At 43.6% G+C, this 20,455-nt stretch overlaps 2 protein-coding genes across 2 annotated transcripts; both read left to right on the forward strand.

Annotated features, from left to right (window-relative positions):
- The first annotated feature begins 716 nt into the window (after positions 1 to 716).
- On the forward strand, positions 717 to 4,048 carry LOC139303004 (microfibril-associated glycoprotein 4-like). Its single transcript, XM_070926687.1, has 6 exons — positions 717 to 813; positions 1,654 to 1,809; positions 2,033 to 2,071; positions 2,424 to 2,520; positions 2,702 to 2,869; positions 3,567 to 4,048. The coding sequence occupies exons 1-6, from the start codon at positions 808 to 810 to the stop codon at positions 3,821 to 3,823; spliced, it is 723 nt and encodes a 240-aa protein (XP_070782788.1). The 5' UTR covers positions 717 to 807; the 3' UTR covers positions 3,824 to 4,048.
- Positions 4,049 to 5,467: 1,419 nt separating this feature from the next.
- asah2 (N-acylsphingosine amidohydrolase 2) lies at positions 5,468 to 20,119 on the forward strand. The gene is made up of 20 exons (XM_070927424.1): positions 5,468 to 5,591; positions 5,745 to 5,824; positions 7,198 to 7,341; positions 7,735 to 7,911; positions 8,120 to 8,247; positions 8,330 to 8,407; positions 8,589 to 8,709; positions 9,646 to 9,771; positions 9,891 to 9,977; positions 10,443 to 10,547; positions 11,026 to 11,107; positions 11,213 to 11,328; positions 11,469 to 11,563; positions 17,522 to 17,561; positions 17,662 to 17,760; positions 17,858 to 17,953; positions 18,574 to 18,723; positions 18,950 to 19,006; positions 19,311 to 19,399; positions 19,808 to 20,119. Exons 1-20 carry the CDS (start codon positions 5,468 to 5,470, stop codon positions 20,004 to 20,006), a joined length of 2,193 nt encoding a protein of 730 aa, XP_070783525.1. The 3' UTR covers positions 20,007 to 20,119.
- Positions 20,120 to 20,455: the final 336 nt, after the last annotated feature.

Below are 20,455 nucleotides of genomic sequence, written 5' to 3' on the forward strand. Positions count from 1 at the left end.
TAGCTAGTTTGAACTGCTTTATATACAGTTAGCTAGTTTAACTACTTTATATACAGTTAGCTTGTTTGAACTGCTTTATATACAGTTAGCTAGTTTAACTACTTTATATACAGTTAGCTAGTTTGAACTGCTTTATATACAGTTAGCTAGTTTAACTACTTTACATACAGTTAGCTAGTTTAACTACTTTATATACAGTTAGCTAGTTTGAACTGCTTTATATACAGTTAGCTAGTTTAACTACTTTATATACAGTTAGCTTGTTTGAACTGCTTTATATACAGTTAGCTAGTTTAACTACTTTATATACAGTTAGCTTGTTTGAACTGCTTTATATACAGTTAGCTAGTTTAACTACTTACCAGTCGAAAAACTGATCATGTGTTTTGTATGAAAAATCTTAATCTGTAAAGTAACTCCAGCTGTCAGATAAACGTAAGATATATGTTTTGCCTGTGACAGCTGAAGATAGACAGGAAAGGTGGGAGAGAGAGAGAGTATGACATGCAGCAAAAGGCGCGGGTTGGAATCAAACTCACGCCACCCAACCAGGAGAGTTTCATGCTGATCCAAACTGTAGAGGAGCTCCAACTGAGAGTCACTGACATTGTCTATGAGAAAATGAATGGGACTTTTACTGCAGGAACCAGAATCTGAAATAACTCCTCACTCTTCACAACTCTGCGTAGGTGCAGAAAGATGATCTAGTCAAAGGACACAAACATGGTGCATGCAAGTACGTGACTGCAAACAACAGGACCTGGCCCAGTTTTTCCAACCCCACTCCTGCCCTGGAAACACCCCCCAATGGAGGTCAGTCCACACAACGTGGTGACATGTCAGTTTTGGGTGCCAACTGTGTTGTGTAATCGAAAGGCTCACACAAACTGAAGGACATACAATGTATTTCCACCTGTTCAGCGTTTTGTTTTATCGGTGTGAAGCAGCAGCTGTTCCATAATTCATTAATCTTTGGAATATAAATAAGAGAGAGAGAGAGAGCCATCAGAAACATCAGAGCTTCCAGACACACTAACATCACGATTTTCATCAGCTCACTTAAGCAGAAATCTAACAATGACGGTAACAAACTTTAACTTCTTAACTTTAACTGCTCATTTGTGTAAATGTTTATCAATAGTTTTAGTACGTTAACGTTCAGAAAGATTATTTAAAATATTGTGAAAATAAGTCTTTTACAATAAACTTTTCTTCTCATTTCTGTATGTAGCACTTATTTAAGGCTTCACTCCAGGGCTGTATTTAGCCTCTCCGGCTAACGGCCGCTACGCTACATATGTTTTAATTAAACATGAGTTTATTTGATGTCCTCACAGCAACTCTAAATTGATTTTTTTTTACAGTCAAAGGTAAAAGAACAGTTCGACACGGGATGCACAAGTGTGCATCTTGCTTTACAGAGTATTCTAGCTGTACCTGAGAGTGATACCATCTCAGGTTAAATGAGCAAGGATCCTGGCTAAATACCCACATTGTGTATGATTTCAGTGCAGCACAGTTTGTGTTCAAAACATGGTCTGAATCTGCACCAACCACAGCGGGGTCGCCCTGCTCTGGCTGCAGGCGCCAAAGTCGGAAATGTTCAAATTCTACGTCTTGTTAAACAAAATAATAACATCTCCTCTGTTCCAGCTGGTATCAGTCGTCTTCCTCCTCCTGGCTCCAGTGTTGACTAGCTGCACGCCTCTCGTCCTACCACTGGACTGCAGTGACATCTATAATCATGACAACAGCAGCCACAGTGGAGTGTACACCATCTATCCCATCGGAGCCACGTCTGCTGTCCAGGTACACTTCATCCTCTCTGGGACGCAGGTTGACGGTGAGGTTCAACATGTGAAGGCAGTGACAAGTTCTGACTGATGCTTCTAATACATCAGATACATGGAGTCACAGTAGTAGTAGTAATAATAGTAGTAATAATAGTAGTCGTAGTAGTGGATGGATGGATGGATATATTTAATATTTCCAAATGGATCCAATTGACTAATGACTGTGTGTTTGTGTGTAGGTGTACTGTGACATGGAGTCACAACAAGGAGGATGGACGGTGAGTATTTTAACTCAAGTGTCAAATGTGGCTCTCCAGTAATCAAATCCAGGATATTAATACAATAGTGCATAAACCCTACAGTTCGTTCCCCAGCGCAGCTCTGTCAAAGGGTTAGAAATAGAAAGCATGACATTGTGGTTTAAAAAGAAGCCTTCTTATGGTTTGGAGTCATTTATTGAACATCAACAGCTAGCTTAGCCATGGTGACTGCACAGGGTTCACACACCCTCCAACTGAGATCAAAACCAGCTGATTCCTGAATGTAGTTTTACCACTGGTACAAACCTTGTTGGCATGAAACACATATCTTGTATATTTAGCTAGTTAACCCCCCATCCCGTCCCCCCAGATCTTCCAGAGGAGGATGGACGGCTCGGTGAACTTCTACAGGCCCTGGGATCAGTACCAGATGGGCTTTGGTAACGCTGCTGGAGAGTACTGGCTCGGTGAGAAACCAAACTAAACTAACTGAAACCCACTGATCTTAAAGTACAAACAGTGAACTCTTGATGTTTGCGAGGTGACTTCAGCTCATGATTCAGTACATTACATGATACAGAGTTTATGGTTAGAAACACTCACACACCTCATGCGTTTCTATATGTCAATGTGTGTGTTTGTGTTCAGGTCTTGAGACTCTCTTCCATCTGACTCTGAGGAAAAAGTACGAGCTGCTGGTCGACATGGAGGACTTCAGTGGAAACAAAGTGTTCGTGCGTTACTCCTCGTTCTCCATCGACCCAGAGTCCTACGGATACACACTGCATGTATCTGGATTTACTGATGGAGGGGCAGGTGAGTACTGATGGAGTGGAAGCAGAAGTTGTTTTGTGTTTTCCTGATATTCAGTTTCAGGGAGATGATTTTCACACAACAATAAGGGCTGGCCTTATATTGGATTATTTTTGCAGCCGTTATGCTAATGACTGATTTTCTCTAATTCGGTTTTTATGAATTCAAGAGGAAAATAACACATTGGTCTGTGCCGTTTTGCAGGCTTCAGGTGGTTTCAGGTAGGTTCTCGTGTCAGTATCCCAGATAGTTAATTTATCTGTACTTACAGACTTTAGGCTGTTATGTTGTGCTGAAGCAGCTGCAGTAACAGAAGTACCAGCAGTATTTGTCGGCGTGATCACAGAGTCGACATGGTATGAGTGCTAGTACCCGTCATGTTTGAACTGATTTTATTTATCCATTAATGATTACTTTTAGCTAACTGTTTTAACCATCTTTTCACCACCCACAGCGACCTGTTTCAAATGTTTTCCTCGCACCAGTCCATGGGTGTGTTGAGTGTCTGGTTAGTTCATTAGTTGTGTTAGTTGTAATACTCAGCTGGTGAGTTAAAGGTTGGAGAAGTAGACTGTGGTACAATGTCAACTGTCTGAGTGAATATTAATGAGACATAAAAGATAAACAGAGTAAAGACAGGTTAAAAATATACCACTATTAGTTGTACCATGATGTTCTTTATACACTTGTGTTTCTGTAGGAGACTCCTTGAGTGGTCACAGTGGACAGAAGTTCTCCACCTTTGACAAAGACGAGGACACCTGGGATGAGGGGAGCTGTGCCAGATCATACCTGGGGGGATTCTGGTACACTCATTGTCACAGTGCAAATCCAAACGGGGTTTATCGTTGGGGAGCTGATGGCACTCTCTATGCTGTTGGAGTGGAGTGGTCCTCTTGGAAGAATTATGACTACTCCCTGAAGACCATCAGCATGAAGATCCGTCCTGTGCAGTAGTTCTCCAGGACCAACGTACAGCAGAACGTCAGCAGCTGATCAACATGACACCAACATGTAAGCGCACATAACCTAAATTTTAAATGGACGTCAATAGTTGACGTAAATATTTCCATCTAAAATAAAAGTCAGAGTCTGATTCTGCTGGGTGTGAAGTCTTCAGTCAAACAGCTGTTGGTGTTGAGAAATGATTCTGCTGTACTGTGACAATAAATGAGAAGCATGAAGCCGATGTGACCTGATGTCTCCACTTTGTCTCCTGTGTCTTTCTGTCTGATTCTCTTAGAGGTCAGTCGCTTTCCTTCGTGTTCACCAACAGAAATGATCATGAATCACTGCCCTCTAGTGGTCACAGAGACAAACTACAACTCCACCTTCTTCAGGGGCATAAATATACGTATTAATACTTAGTATTGTTAGAGGTATCAATACTGGTATTAAAAGTCGTGTATGTCAATAGTCATATGTAGTTCTGTGAAAACTGAGCTAACTCCATTTCCAGATGTAGATCATGTGAGAAAAGCTCTGGAACAAGCAAGTAAGTGGACCTTGACTTGAGACTGTTTCCAAGGTCAAGAATGAATCGTCTCACTCAAAAACAAAACGGCTTGATAACAGTTTGCATACATTTTTGTGGCATCATGACTTATGTAATCACCGATCTATCATCTATAGTGTTGCTCAGGTGTGTGACCTTTGGAGTGAGAGAGGAGTTTTTTAGTTTATCAGGTAGATAACAGGTGAACTGAACTGATCTGAGCTGTAAAACAGACCTTGGATCAGACTCGCTCATTACAAACACACTTTCTCTCCTGGCTTGACACTGAAGGTGAGTACGAACATGTTTTAACCCAGATTCTGATGAATTTTTACGTCTGTTTCCTCTGTGATTTCCTGGAGTTCAGGATGACACTGTGGCTCAGTGGAAACGGACCTCAGACCAGCTTTTTTAAGCTGAGCAGCAATTTATGGCAGCTTTTAACGCCATTGTTCTGTCTCCGTGGTCGAAGGAAGAGTAGAGTTTTGTGTCGTCTGTATGACCACGGCTAGTAGATGAAGAAATGATTATTTGACAGAAGAGCAGACTATATGTTGAATATAGAACAGGTTCCTGGAATGAACCCAACAAGTTCCCCAAATCAAACAACAAAATAGGTTTTTCCTCATCCTCCAGAACGACACATAGATCTGATCTGATGCCTCCATCAGCAGGACGTCGTATTTAGATTAACATTATTTATTCAAACAAATTTTACTCAGTAAAGTTAGCTATTAAAGTTAACACCCACATGTTTTAGATGGTTAAACAACAACACTGTGTTAAACTAATGAGAACCACAGTAAATAAGAACAGGTACAAAAAGCTTTGCCTCACATGTTGACTAGTTCACACAAAATTACATACACATATTACAGCTGTTGATTTTAATACAACACACTTGTTATTGTGTGTTATTCAGTAGTGTCTTTTATATCCCGTTGCAGTATATGAAACATGACTGACGATGTGGTGAGTTCAGTGTGTGAACAACTAGTTAGCAGCAGCAGTTGATCATTGATTAAATCATTAAAAGAAACATTTGAAATGAGTCCTCTGACTTCACACCTCACACAGCCCCCCCCCCCCCCCCGCTGACAGACAGTATGGCGGGCAGGAAGTCGGTATGTTGTGGTTTCTCTGCTCTGGGGGCGACGCTGACTGTCCTGTTCATCGTCATGATGACCGTGTGTGTGATCACACTGATGGCTACCTGGAAAACACACACAGGTGAGAACATAACATAGAAACGTCCATGTTCTAAAAACTGATGGATAATTTGGAAAATGATCAGCAAGGATGTGAAGAATGCAATGAGATAAAATATGAAAGAGCAGCAGTATGGTCCTTTAAAACAAACAGTTTTCTCTGCTGTAATGTCAGGTCCTGAGCCTCAGCACAAACCTTACCTGATCGGAGTGGGCCGAGCCGACTGCACCGGGCCACCGGCTGAAATCCCTCTGGTCAGTACCTTCAAGGCCTCCTGCCGCACTGATTCTTCCTGCTCAGAAGTCACGAGTATGGTGGATTTGAAAATCCAACTGCTCTATATAAATGTTCAATGAATATTCAACTGACCGTGAAGAGACAAAAATGACTCCCAGGTGTCCACATAGAGACGATAACGGACTGCCAGGTGTCCATATAACACCTGGGAGTTGTTATTGTCTCAATGTGGAGACCTGGGAGTCTGATGCCCCCACTTCCAATCAATTACGTGCATAAGCTTGAATTATATGAAGCTTTACATAAATGTCTCTGTGGACCTACACAGAGAAGGCGGCTGTGTTTGGGGTTCAGTGTCCTTGGGTAAGACACTGAACGCCAGCACCTTGCATGGTAGCTTACTGCCATCGGCAGGGGAGTGTTTGTGTGAGGTGAATGCTTTGGATAAAAGCAGCCGTTTACCATTTAGAAGAGTGTTATGTGTGTTTGTAGATTGCAGAGCCTCACAGAGGAGCCGACCTGCACACCTCCACAGTCTAAACAACACCACATATTGATCTGTCAAGCTGGATCCTAATTTCAAAGTGGGTTTAATGTGCTCATTTCTGGACACAAGGCAACACTCTCCCATTGAAAGTACCCCATTTACCCCTTAAGATATATAATACTTGTACTTATATACAGTATATTATAGGAGCAGTGGAGGAATGTGTTTTTGTTTTCCCATATTCAGCTTCGAGCAGGGTTGTCCCTTGTCACCGATTCTGTTTGTAATCTTCATGGATAAGATCTCGAGGTGCAACCGGGGGGAGGAGAGTGTTAGGTTTGAAGACCTCAGAACCGCTTCTCTGCTCTTTGCGTGATGTGGTTCTGTTGGTTTCATCAGACCGTCACCTTCTGCATGTACTGAGGAGGTTTGCAGTCGATTGTGAAGCGGTCAGGATGAGAGACAGCATCTCCTAGTCTGAGGCCATGGTTCTCTGAGTAGAGACGCTTCTCCTCGTGTTGAAAGGAGCCAGTTGAGGTTGTTCCACCGGCGGATCCTCCTGGGCGCCTTCCTTTGGAGGTTTTCTGTTTCCCAATGTTGCTGGGGAGAGATATGTCTGGACCCCCTTATTTAGACCTGCCCCGGATAAGAGGTAGAAACGTGAAGCGACTGAAATGGAGCTGTTATCAGCGCAACAAGGGGGGTCAGTTCACCCGGCCCATGTTTCCCCTCTCTCCTCTTGTGGTATCTGTCCCTGCAGACCTTCAGTACAAAGTAGCAACATGTTCAACCCGAAACCCTTCAGATGTTGTTGGAGTCTACAATAAAAGGTAACTGATCCATCACCATTCATATCTTCTTTGAGATGATCACACCAAGTTGTGTATCTGTGTGTATATTTAGATGGGTTATGCAAACCCTCAGCAGACGGCTGCAGGCATACACACTCGTCTGTACAGTCGAGCCTTCATCATCGACGACGGGAGGCAAAGAGTCGTGTTTGTGACTGCAGACGTAGGAATGATATCACAGAGGCTACGACTGGAGGTGAACACACACACACACACACACACACACACATTTAAATCCTTTACTTAAAATACTGAAGTTACAGGTACAGGTAAAAGCCCAGCATTCAAACATTTATTTCAGTAAAAGTACAATATTAACAGCAAAATGTATACAGAATGATGCATTAATATGTAAGAATTTGAATGGTCTAGCTACTAAAGTTTTTATTAATAATTGTGTATGTGTTCATATAACGCAATGATAAAGTTTAAAAGTGCTTTACATGGAACCAGGATGGCACAAAATACCTAACAATAATAATTAATAATTTTAATGAAAAGCCCCCAGAAGAAGAAGGAAAAGCAGAATAGAAAATACACACCATAAAAATATGAAGAAATAATGTTGTGTGTGTGTGTGTGTGTGCAGGTTCTGCAGGCGTTGCAGGTGAAATATGGGGATCTGTACCGTCAGGATAACGTGGTTCTGAGCGGGACGCACACACACTGCGGACCGGCCGGATATTTCCAGTACACACTGTTTATGATCAGCAGTAAAGGTTACATCAAGACATCCATCGAGCCGCTGGTCAACGGCATCGTCAAGGTGTGTGTGTGATTAAGTGATAGGTTTATGTTAGTGATCCTTAACACACAGATTCTCACAAACAACATACAATATTACAGAAGATGTCTCCAGAGCATAGACATAGCCCATCATAACATTAATCTCTAGTTTTTAATGTAAAACTTTGTTTTCAGTATATAGACAAAGATGATGTACCATGTATTAATCATTTAAACCTTGTGTCCAGAGTATAGACATAGCCCATGGTAACATGAAGCCAGGCAGGATCTACAGGAGCAGAGGAGAGCTGGACGACAGCAGCCTGAACAGAAGTCCTCACTCCTACCTGAACAACCCTGAGGACGAGAGACGCAGGTACACAATGACAGGTTGCTCCCATACGCTCCGTCTGATATGTAAAGACGTTATTGATTAGTATTGTGATTGATCCCTTCAGGTATAAGTGGAACACAGATAAACAGGTGTTGGTGCTGAAGTTCACTGATCTGGATGGAGACGGGGTCGGCATGCTCAGGTAAAAACACACAATATAAGTGATGATTTAAATCAGGAAGCCAGGACGACTTGTTATTGGTCAACGGCGTGAATTCACGTGTCAGACGTGAGCAATGTGTGCAGGTTTCATGTTAATGAATCCGCTGATCGCAGGGATAAATCTGGTCTGACCGTCAGTATGACTCTGTGCCTCCTGACAGCTGGTTCGCCGTCCACGCCGTCAGCATGAACTACACCAACCGCATGGTGAGCAGCGACAACATGGGCTACGCCTCCTACCTGCTGGAGCAGGACAAGAACCCCGGAGATCTACCTGGACAGGTGACAGGACCTGGCTTTGTCAGGAGATGTGACATTATGAGGTCTTTCTGCTCAGGTTCAGGTTCCTGCTTTTAGTCATTTCTGTGAACACAGCAATTAAACTTCATGAGCAGCACCGGGGCTTCATTGCCCTTAGTTTTACCTCTCAGGCTAGATAGAGGCTACTGCCCAACCCTCTGATCGGTAGAGGTAAAAAAATACTGCTAACTTCTTTATTCAGACAAGACAAAACAACTTCACTTATTTTCCACTGCCTACATTTTAATCATGGTGTTAATGATGATAATAATTCAGCCAGGCTGATATATAGGCAGATATCAGCTTGTTGCAGATATATCAGTATCGGTTTATACGTCGGCTGATAAGTAACAAGAAAATGCAGAACAGAAATTTAATTCTCCACCAGAGGGCGCTGACAAGTTGGTTTTAACACTTTAAAATGTCGCTCAGTATGAATCTTCCTCCATGTTTTCCTGTTGTCTTAAAGGTGCCTTGTGGATTTATCCTACAAACAAACAAAACGTATGTTTACATTCACCAAAACTCCTTGTGTGACTCTCTGACCAACATGTTGAATGTATTTCATAATGTGCTTTAAATCCGGCATTCTTTACATCCATGTTTACTAGCTTGCAGTCTTCTTCTTCGCTGTCTGCGTTGGCGCGTTGCTGTGTTTCTTGGCATGTTACTGCCACCTGTTGATCAGTGAAATAATGTGGATCCACTGACTGGACTGTGTATCGTGTCAGTGTGCGCATGAGATAAACAAAACGGGGACCCACTCATAGAAAAACAGAGGGAACCTTTAATAAAGTCAGCATAATGTCCATGCCACCACTACAGACTCGGTGGGTGGGGTTATGTCTTATGTCCCCTAACCTCTGTGTGTGTGTGTGTGTGTGTGTGTGTGTGTGTGTGTGTGTGTGTCTGTCTCAGGGAGGCTTTGTTGCTGGTTTCTCCTCCAGTAACCTCGGCGACGTCAGTCCGAACACTGGAGGTCCTCGCTGTGTGAACACCGGACTGCCCTGCGACTACCTGAACAGCTCCTGTCCTGTAGGAGGGGTAAACACACACACACACACACACACACACACACACACACACACACACACACACACACACACACACACACTCTTTCAGTATAATCAGCAGACAGTAAACAGGAAGTGTCTGTCTGTCAGACTAAGATGTGTCAGGCGTTTGGACCTGGAGACGACATGTTCGACAGCACGAGGATCATCGGACACAACATCTATAGGAAGGCCAAGGTACCTGTCTGCCTGTCTACCTGCTTGTCTGCCTGCCTGCCTGCCTGCCTGCCTGCCTGCCTGTCTGCCTGCCTGCCTGTCTGTCTGTCTGTCTGTCTGTCTGCCTGCCTGCCTGCCTGCCTGTCTGTCTGCCTGCCTGCCTGTCTGCCTGCCTGCCTGCCTGCCTGCCTGTCTGTCTCTCTGAATTAACATCAGTGTTTCTTATTAAGATCTTTGGTCAGGATAATGGATAATGAAAAGTGAAATTCAATGAAAAGTCCTCACAAATGTTGTATTAACTACATTGTGGGGAGGCCAAACCTTTCCCACAGTGCATTGTGGGGACAAAAACCATGTCCCCACAAGGTGCACTTTTTATTTTAAGGATAGGACCTGGTCTGTGGTTAATAGGAGAATAATAAGGCAGTGCAGCGTCTTCACAACTGACAAAATGTGTGACTGTGTTTGTGTTGCTGCCCCCTGCAGGAGCTGTATGCTAACGCAGTTGAAGAGGTGACTGGCTTCCTTCACTCTGCCCATCAGTGGGTCAACATGACGGATGTTACTGTTCAGATCAACGACACACACACGGTCAGCAACACACACACACACAGAATATACACCTTAGACACATCAATGGAAACACATCATTAACAATGACACACAACAGGTTTTAGCCACGCTAGCGGTGTAGCTCCAGGACAGTTGTTCCCAAACTATACTAACAACACACTTTGAGAACCACTGCTCTATAAATGGCAGTTTCTGTTGTTGGTTGGTTGTGGGGGGGGGGGGGGGGGTGTCTCACTCTGTAAATGTGTACTGAGATTTGTGAATGTGTACACGAATCACGGCAAAATGACAAAAGCCCATTGAGAGGCATACCAGAGGTGGTGTCTTCGACTCTTGAAGCTAAATAATTTCTTTTTTCTCATTAATAAAAGGTTATTTACACTCAGTTTGTTGAGTACATACATGGCAGAATGTGTTACACATGTACACATCCTATTCACATTTACGGGTGGGACCTTAATGTGTGCGTATGTGTGTGTGTGTGTGTGTGTGTCAGGTCAGTACATGTAAACCAGCTCTGGGTCACAGTTTTGCAGCAGGAACAACAGACGGAGGAGGAGATCTCAACTTCACTCAGGGTGATTCTACCCTTCTTCTACTCTCATTCTACTGTCACTGTACTGTTTCTGGTCTAACTAACAGTATAACCGAGTCTCTCTCTCTCTCTCTGTCTCTCTCTCCAGGTGCCGTGGAAGGCGACCCATTCTGGGACGGGATCAGAGACGCTCTCCTGGGCGCGCCGTCCAATCAGACGCAGGAGTGTCATCGACCCAAACCGATCCTGTTCAACACGGGGGAGGTGAGGAGGAGGCAGACACACTGACTGACAGACGGACCTCACAGTCTCAAACTCAAGTAAATGATGTGTTACTGTTTGTTGACACACAGCGTGTGTGTGTGTGTGTGTGTGTGTGTGTGTGTGTGTGTGTGTGTGTGCAGATGAACTGGCCTCTGCCGTGGCATCCGCAGATCATCGACGTTCAGATCATCACTATCGGCTCAGTAGCTGTCGTAGCTGTTCCTGGAGAGATGACGTAACAACTTTTTACTACTACTACTGACACTGCTACTACTGATACCACTACTACTGACACTGCTACTACTGACACTGCTACTACTGATACCACTACTACTGACACTATTTCTACTGATACTACTACTACTGACACTACTACTACTGACACTATTTCTACTGATACTACTACTACTGACACTATTTCTACTGATACTACTACTACTGACGCTGCTACTACTGACACTACTGCTACTGATACTACTACTACTACTACTACTGATACTACTACTACTGACACTACTACTACTGATGCTGCTACTACTGACACTACTACTACTGATACTACTACTACTGATACTACTACCTACGAGTCGACAAAGCACAAAGAAACTCTGGGGAAGAAATAAAGTTAGTAACATGCATTGGACTGTGATGAATGTGCAAAGATGAGGAGGGAGAGGAGGAAAGCTCAGTGCATCATGGGAAGTCCCCCGGCAGTCTAGGCCTATAGCAGCATAACTAGGGGGCTGGTCCAGGCAGGCCTGAGCCAGCCCTTAACTATAAGCGTTATCAAAAAGCAAAGTTTTAAGCCTACTCTTAAAAGTAGAGAGTGTGTCTGCCTCCCGGACCCAAACTGGGAGCCGATTCCACAGGAGAGGAGCTTGACAGCTGAAGGCTCTGGCTCCTGTTCTGCTTTTGGAGACTCTAGGAACCACAAGCAGCCCTGCATTCTGGGAGCGGAGTGCTCTAGTGGGGTAATAAGGTACTATGAGCTCTTTAAGATATGATGGTGCCTGACCAGTAAGAGCTTTGTAGGTGAGGAGAAGGATTTTAAACTCTATTCTAGATTTTACAGGGAGCCAGTGCAGAGAAGCTAATACAGGAGAAATATGATCTCTTTTCCTGGTTCCTGTCAGTACACGTGCTGCAGCATTCTGGATCAGCTGGAGAGTCCTCAGGGATTTATTGGGACAGCCTGATAATAAGGAATTGAAATAATCCAGCCTAGACGTGACAAATGCATGGGCTAATTTTTCTGCATCTGTTTGAGACAGGATCTTCCTGATTTTTGCAATGTTACGGAGGTGAAAGAAGGCAGTCCTTGAAGTTTGTTTTATGTGGGAGTTAGAGGACATGTCCTGGTCAAAGACAACTCCGAGATTCCTCACGGTGGCGCTGGAGGCCAGGGCAATGCCATCTAGAGTAACAATATCCTTAGATACTGTATTTCTGAGGTGTTCAGGGCCAAGAACAATAACTTCTGTCTTGTCTGAGTTCAACATCAGATAATTACAGGTCATCCAGGTCTTTATGTCCTTAAGGCATGCTTGGAGCTTGGCTAACTGATGAGGTTCTTCTGGCTTGGTCGATAAATATAGCTGGGTATCATCCGCATAGTAATGAAAATGTATGGAGTGTTTTCTAATAATATCCCCTAAAGGAAGCATATATAAGGTGAATAGTATTGGTCCAAGCACAGAACCTTGTGGAACTCCATGACTGACTTTGGCGTACATGGAGGATTCATCGTTAACATGTACAAACTGAGATCGATCTGATAAATACGACTTAAACCAGCTTAGTGCGGTTCCTTTGATGCCAATTAAGTGTTCGAGTCTCAGTAATAGGATATGATGGTCAATGGTGTCGAATGCAGCACTAAGATCTAACAAAACAAGTACAGAGACAAGTCCTTTGTCTGATGCAGTGAGAAGGTCATCTGTAACTTTCACCAGTGCTGTCTCTGTGCTATGATGAGCTCTGAAACCTGACTGAAAGTCCTCAAGCAACCTATTGTCATGTAGAAAGTCACACAGCTGGTTGGCGACTGCTTTCTCAAGAATCTTGGAGAGAAAGGGAAGGTTAGATATAGGTCTATAGTTGGCTAAAACCTCTGGATCAAGAGTGGGCTTTTTAAGAAGAGGTTTAATTACAGCTACTTTAAAGGACTGTGGTACGTAGCCTGTTTATAAAGACAGATTGATCATGTCTAGTAAAGAAGTGCTGACTAAAGGTAAAACCTCTTTGAGCAGCCAGGTTGGGATGGGGTCTAAGAGACAAGTTGATGGCTTAGATGAAGAGATGGTTTTAGTAATTTGGTGAAGGTCAATGGGAGAAAAGCAATCTAAATATACATCAGGTTTTACAGCTATTTCTGAGATTCCTGTGTTTGAAGGTAAGATACCACCTGAAGACAGGAGGTGATCAATTCTGTCTCTAATAGTTAGAATTTTATCATTAAAGAAGCTCATGAAGTCGTTACTGCTGAGGGTTATAGGAATACATGGCTCCATAGAGCTGTGACTCTCTGTCAGCCTGGCTACAGTGCTGAAGAGAAACCTGGGGTTGTTCTTGTTCTCTTCTATTAATGTTGAGTAATAGGCTGCTCTGGCTTTACAGAGGGCCTTCCTATAAGTTCTAAGAATATCTTGCCAAAGAATTGCCAAATTAAATGTGATTCCTCCAGTTTGGTGGAGCCAAGTTTCCTTTCAAGTTTCTGCACTGTTTGATTTAATTTGCGGGTTTGGGTGTTATACCATGGAGCTGACTTTCTTTGTTTTATTATCTTCTTTTTAAGAGGGGCAATAGAGTCAAGTGTCAATCGCATTGAGCCTGCAGCACTGTCAGCAAGATCGTCCATTTGAGAGGGACGAAGGTTAGCATAGGAGTCCTCAGTTGTATTGAGACGTGGCATTGAATTTAATGCCGATGGAATCACTTCCTTAAATTTAGCTACAGCACTATCAGATAGATATCTGGTGTAGACTTTTTTGCCTAATGGCGTGTAGTCCAGTAATAGGAATTCAAAAGTTATTAAATAATGGTCCGATAACAAAGGATTCTGTGGAAAGACTATTAGATGTTCAATTTCAAGTCCATATGTCAGAACCAGGTGGAGGGTGTGATTAAAACAGTGAGTGGGTTTCTGTACCCTCTGACAGAAGCCGATCGAATCCAATAAAGAGGTAAATGCAGTACCAAGGCTATCCTTATCAACGTCCACATGAATATTAAAATCCCCTACGATAATGACTCTGTCTGTTTTAAGGACTAAACCTGATAAAAACTCTGAGAATTCAGATAAGAATTCAGAGTATGGACCTGGAGCGCGATAGACTATAACGAATAAGACTGGCTTCAGTGTTTTCCAGGTTGGGAGTGAGAGACTCAGAACGAGGCTTTCAAATGAGTTATAATCCAGTTTAGGTCTAGAGTTCATCAACAGGCTTGAGTCAAAGATGGCTGCAGCTCCACCTCCTCGGCCGGTGCCTCGAGGGATGTGAGTATTAGTGTGACTGGGCGGAGTGGATTCATTCAGGCTGACATACTCTTCATGACACAGCCAGGTTTCTGTCAGACACAGTAGATCAATATGATTCTCTGATATTAGCTCGTTTACTAATACAGCTTTAGATGACAGAGATCTGATATTTAACAGTCCGCACTTAATTTTCCTATTGTTTTGGCCTATAGCAGTAGTGGTCTTAATTTTTATTAAGTTTTTATTAACGACTCCTCTCCTGTTTACTTTGGTTGAATTAATTTAAGTGGTCGGGGGGCAGACACAGTCATTATGGGGTTTTGGGGGTAACTGCTCTAATGGAAGCGCAGAGAAGCGTGTAGGACTGCGACTCTGCCTCCTGGTCTGGACTCTGGGTTGTCACGGTTTTGGTTCACTAATAAAGTCGGTCAGATTTCTAGATATGAGAGCCGCTCCATCCAAAGTGGGATGAATGCCGTCTCTCCTCATCAGACCAGGTCTCCTCCAGAAAGTCCGCCAATTATCTACGAAGCCCACATGGTTTGCTGGACACCACCTCGACAGCCAGCGGTTGAATGATGACATGCGGCTGAACATATCATCACTGGTCAAACTGGGAAGGGGCCCAGAGAAAACAACGGAGTCCGACATAGTTTTTGCAAACGTAACACCGACTCCACGTTAATTTTAGTGACCTCCGATTGGCGTAACCGGGAGTCATTACCGCCGACGTGAATAACAATCTTACTGTATTTACGCTGATCCTGAGCCAGCAGTTTTAAATTTGATTCAGTGTCGCCCGCTCTGGCCCCAGGAATGCATTTCACTATGGTCGCTGGTGTCGCTAACCTCACGTTTCTGACTATGGAGCTGCCAATTACCAGAATCTGCTCCTCAGCGGGGGGGTCGCTGAGTGGGGAGAACCTGTTAGAAACATGGAGTGGTTGGTGGTGAACCGTGGGCTTCTGCCGAGGGCTATGCTTCCTTCGGACAGTCACCCAGCCTCCCTGGCTTCCCGGCTGCTCGGGAGCTGCCGGGGGACGGCTAGCAGGAGCTACACTGAGTCGGTCCGCACCGGCTACTGGGGGTTGGCTGACTACAGCCGTCTCCATGGTGCGGAACCGGGCCTCTAACTCGCGGAGCCTCGCCTCCAGCACGCTAAATAAACTACATTTATTACATTTACCATTATCGCTAAAGGAGGCGGGGGAATAACTAAACATCTGACACACCGAGCAGGACAGAGCAGGAGAGAAGCTATCGCTAGCTGCTAAGCTAATGTAACAGACAGAATAGTGCGTAAACAACCGTGAGATTAGCGAAAAAGTCGCTAAAAGAAGGAGAGAACTATCAGTGTTAAGCAAAAGTAATGTACGTTTAAGTGGTTAGCGGCTAGTTAGCCGCTGTAATGAAATATATACCAAACAAATATAACTTGTTTGAGCTTAGAGCGGCCAAACACACGCTACCAATGACACAGAAGCCGGAAGTGAAGCAATACGCTTACCGCAGTGCGTCAGTACGTCAGTACGTCCACCAGACAGACCAGACCAGACCATCATACTACTGACACTACTACTACTGATACTACTACTACTGATGATACTACTACTGATACTACTACTGACACTACTACTACTGATACTACTACTGACACTACTACTACTGATGATACTACTACTGATACTACTACTGACACTACTACTACTGACACTACTACTACTGATACTACTACTACTGACACTACTACTACTGATGATACTACTACTGATACTACTACTGACACTACTACTACTGACACTACTACTGACACTACTACTACTGATACTACTACTACTGACACTACTACTACTGATGATACTACTACTGATGATACTACTACTGACACTACTACTACTGACGCTACTACTACTGATGCTGCTACTACTGATGCTGCTATTACTGACACTACTACTACTGATACTACTACTACTGACACTACTACTACTGATGATACTACTACTGATACTACTACTACTGACACTACTACTACTGATGATACTACTACTGACACTACTACTACTGACACTACTACTACTGATACTACTACTACTACTGATGATACTACTACTGACACTACTACTACTGACACTACTACTACTGATGCTGCTACTACTGACACTACTACTACTGATAATACTGTTGACTGTACTGCTGATTATACTACTGATGACACTTCACTTCATACTGCTGATAATACTACTGATTGTATTGATGATGATACAGTTTATAGCCAGTCATGGAAGAAGTTCTCAGACCTTGTACTTAAGTAAAAGTCCTACATTCAAAATGTTACTGAAGTAAAAGTGCAGAGGTATTATCATCTAAATATACTTAACGTACCAAAAGTAAAAGTTGTAATTATACAGAATAATGATTGATTAGCATTAATGTGTTCATCAGCTGAATGTTGCAGCTGGTGAAGGTGGAGCTCAGGTTCAAGTAAACAGCTGCTTCACATCTGTGTCCCCTGTTAACAGGCGACTAGACATTTATTATTAGTATTATCTATTACCTATTACCTTTGTTATCTTTCCATTCACTCGGTGTGTAAATTACACTCAGTGTTAGTTTGAATGGTACCATCGTTCCAAGTGGTAACCATGGGAACGTTTCCCGCACTACCTGCCATCCCTCATGACTTCACCCTGACACTGTTGCTCTGCACATTAACAGCACCATGTCGGGGAGGAGGTTAAGAGACACTGTCAGACAGGTGAGATACGACATGACCTCAAACATCTGCACCGCTTCACACCTGCAACCCGTCATGTGGTAATACTGTGTGTGTGTGTGTGTGTGTGTGTGTGTGTTAGGAGCTCGAGTCGGAGGGGGCGTTCAGGGACACGGAGGTGGTGATCGCTGGTTTGAGTAACGTGTACACTCACTACATCACCACCTACGAAGAGTACCAGGTACACGGCAGCTGAGGCTCATGGGTACTGTGGTATTTCTAAGAAACAAAGTGTAAATAATTCAAAGTGATCTTCAACTGTGACCTGTGTTGTTCAGGTTCAGCGGTATGAAGGAGCTTCCACCATCTACGGTCCGCACACGCTCAGTGCCTACCTGCAAAAGTACAGAGGCCTGGCCAGAGCCATCGCACAGGTGCGACAGGCCGGATTACACTAATAATTAGCATTAATAAACTGCCTTTTGTTTGGAAAACAGTATTCTTACTTCAAGAGATCTGAAATCTAGAGTTGAAGGGGGGTGGAGGGAGAGATACTGTGAGAGGTGCAGGTGTTCTTAAAACAACAGGAAGTTGTAAAACAGTTAACGCCTCATTGCTGCAGTTTGCATCAGAAGGAGTCAAAACTCACAGACATGAAACACATATTTAGATTTGACTTACACTTTCCGAGGACATCATTATCTCAGATGTCCATCATAAATAAATAGTTGTTTGTTCATCCATGAGGACACTGCAGACAGCAGCTGCTAACAGCTGATTCAGATACTTAAATGCCAAAATGTAAACAAATAAAGGCAGAAAAAACTGGGGCGTAAGTTGTAGCCCACAGCTAACTCACTGACTCCATGGCAACATTATACTTCCTGATTACAGCTCCCAAAGCAGTATGGGAACTGTAGTTCCAAAGAGCATGATTATCCCCTAAATAGCAGTCAGACAAAGACAAATAATAGGAGTGACAAAACCCATTTTACATTATTAAGGCTATATTCCTGGAACACACCTGTGCGTGTTAATGTTTTTGTGTTTTCAGGACAGAGTGTCGGAGCTGCCTGTCGGCCCTCAGCCTCCCTTCTTTCAGGAAAAACTCTTCAATCTGCTGCCTGCAGCGTCCGTTGACAGAAAACCAGTGAACAGCAGCTTTGGAGACGTCCTGCAGCAGGTTTACCCCATCTATAGACAGGTAGGACATTCAAGATTATACAGCATGTCATCCTCTGCTCACACTGTCTGTTCTGTGGTGTCCCTCAGGGCTCAGTACTCCGCCCAGTTTGTTCCTTGAACATGCTGCTGCCCTTTGGTCATTTCTCTTTCAGTTTAAACTGTTTTCTATCAGTGTTATGCTGATGACACCCAGCTGTTCAATATGTGAACATATACAAAATAAAGTATTTTAATGTGTTTTTCAGGGTGATGTTGTCTCTGTCACATTCGTAGCAGGAAACCCCAGACATTCTGGAGACATCGTAAGACCAAAAGCTCTTTCTTCCTTTGTTTCGTAAAGTTTCCTTATTGCTTGTTTGTAGTTTTGTTTCTTTTTGGCTTTCCGTCCTCTAACCTAGGGCGGCATGGTGGCGCAGTGGTTAGCACTGTCGCAGTTCCTTGAGCAAGACACTGAACCCTAAGTTGCTCCCGATGGAGACCAGCACCTTGCATGGCAGCTCGGTCGCCATCGGTGTGTGAATGTGTGAGTGAATGAGACAACCGTGAAGGTTGAAAAGCGCTATGTAAGTGAGATCATTTAACCTCCGATCTTGTCGTTTGTTGCAGAGAGACAAAACTTTTGTTACTGTGGAGATTTATGACAACCGAACAGAAACCTGGGAGGTTGTCCACACTGATGCATCATGGGAGACCAGGTAGGTTAATCTGTAGGCGGTGCGTACTCTCTGTGAAGGCCAGTGATGGAGGAAGTACTCAGATTCTTTACTGCAGTAAAAGTACTAATACCACACGGTAAAACTTGACTGTTGGAGTTGTTTGAGGTGGAGCTCATTTTGAACTATCAACTAATGATTATTAGTTCATTGTGGATGAATCAGCTGATTATTTTCTCCATTAATCGATCAGTTGTTTGGTTTGGAAACATTCTGCCGTCACAATGACCCAGAGCCCAAAGTGAGGCCTTCACAGTGCTCCACATTATTAACAACAGGTTTAGATTAACAGGATCTCAGGGAAACAGTTTGACATGAGTCCTTAGTGGCACCAAAAGTATTTAACTCTTGTCTTTGAGGATTTTAAATCACTTGAATGTCTTGTTGCAGGTTTCACTGGCTGAAGGATTCAAACCGGCAGAGTAACTCCACGGTCGAGTGGCACATTCCCCCGTCGGCCCCCAGCGGCTCCTACAGGATCAAACACTTCGGACACTACAAACAGCGGAAAGGCCTGCGACCCGTCATCTCGCCGTACGAAGGCACGTCTGACGTCTTCAGAGTCGCCAGCAGCTTTTACTCCCCGTGAGTTTTTCTGAGGTCACAGCTGCTGATCGTCGAGGAACAGAAATACAAAGAGGAGCGACTCTGTCCGTGTTTCTTTCTATTCGTACTATTTTTAACCCTAAAACCAAACACATTCACAAGCTCAGAATACGGATAACATACCAGGAAATAAAAATCATATCATGCCTCATGTGTCCCAGTGCTTGAATTCATTAATTTAATTAACATCCTTAAATCACGTGTACGCACAAAGATCATGTGAAAGATTCTTTATTGACCTACTTAGTGTTTGGAAACGAGGCAGAATACTGAGATTAAATATGAACGGCAGGAATTATGACATTTATACACAGCAGACACAGAACAAGCACAGTATTTACTCCCCTTGTAGCTCTGTTTTGGTCTCCACCAATGGCGGCTGGCCAATAGAGGGCGCACATGTGGCGCTCAACCAGCCACAAAGCTTATTTA

Source organism: Enoplosus armatus, chromosome 20 (genome assembly GCF_043641665.1).
Source record: "Enoplosus armatus isolate fEnoArm2 chromosome 20, fEnoArm2.hap1, whole genome shotgun sequence".
Lineage (NCBI taxonomy): Eukaryota > Metazoa > Chordata > Actinopteri > Centrarchiformes > Enoplosidae > Enoplosus > Enoplosus armatus.

Excerpts from the sequence above, each read along its gene's own strand:
- LOC139303004 (XM_070926687.1), top strand. Across the intron at positions 1,810-2,032 it reads GAGCCACGTCTGCTGTCCAG|GTGTACTGTGACATGGAGTC; the intron begins GTACACTTCATC and ends GTTTGTGTGTAG. Across the intron at positions 2,870-3,566 it reads ATTTACTGATGGAGGGGCAG|GAGACTCCTTGAGTGGTCAC; the intron begins GTGAGTACTGAT and ends GTGTTTCTGTAG.
- asah2 (XM_070927424.1), top strand. The coding sequence starts at position 5,468 with ATGGCGGGCAGGAAGTCGGTATGTTGTGGTTTCTCTGCTCTGGGGGCG. Across the intron at positions 8,408-8,588 it reads GACGGGGTCGGCATGCTCAG|CTGGTTCGCCGTCCACGCCG; the intron begins GTAAAAACACAC and ends GCCTCCTGACAG. Across the intron at positions 10,548-11,025 it reads AGATCAACGACACACACACG|GTCAGTACATGTAAACCAGC; the intron begins GTCAGCAACACA and ends TGTGTGTGTCAG.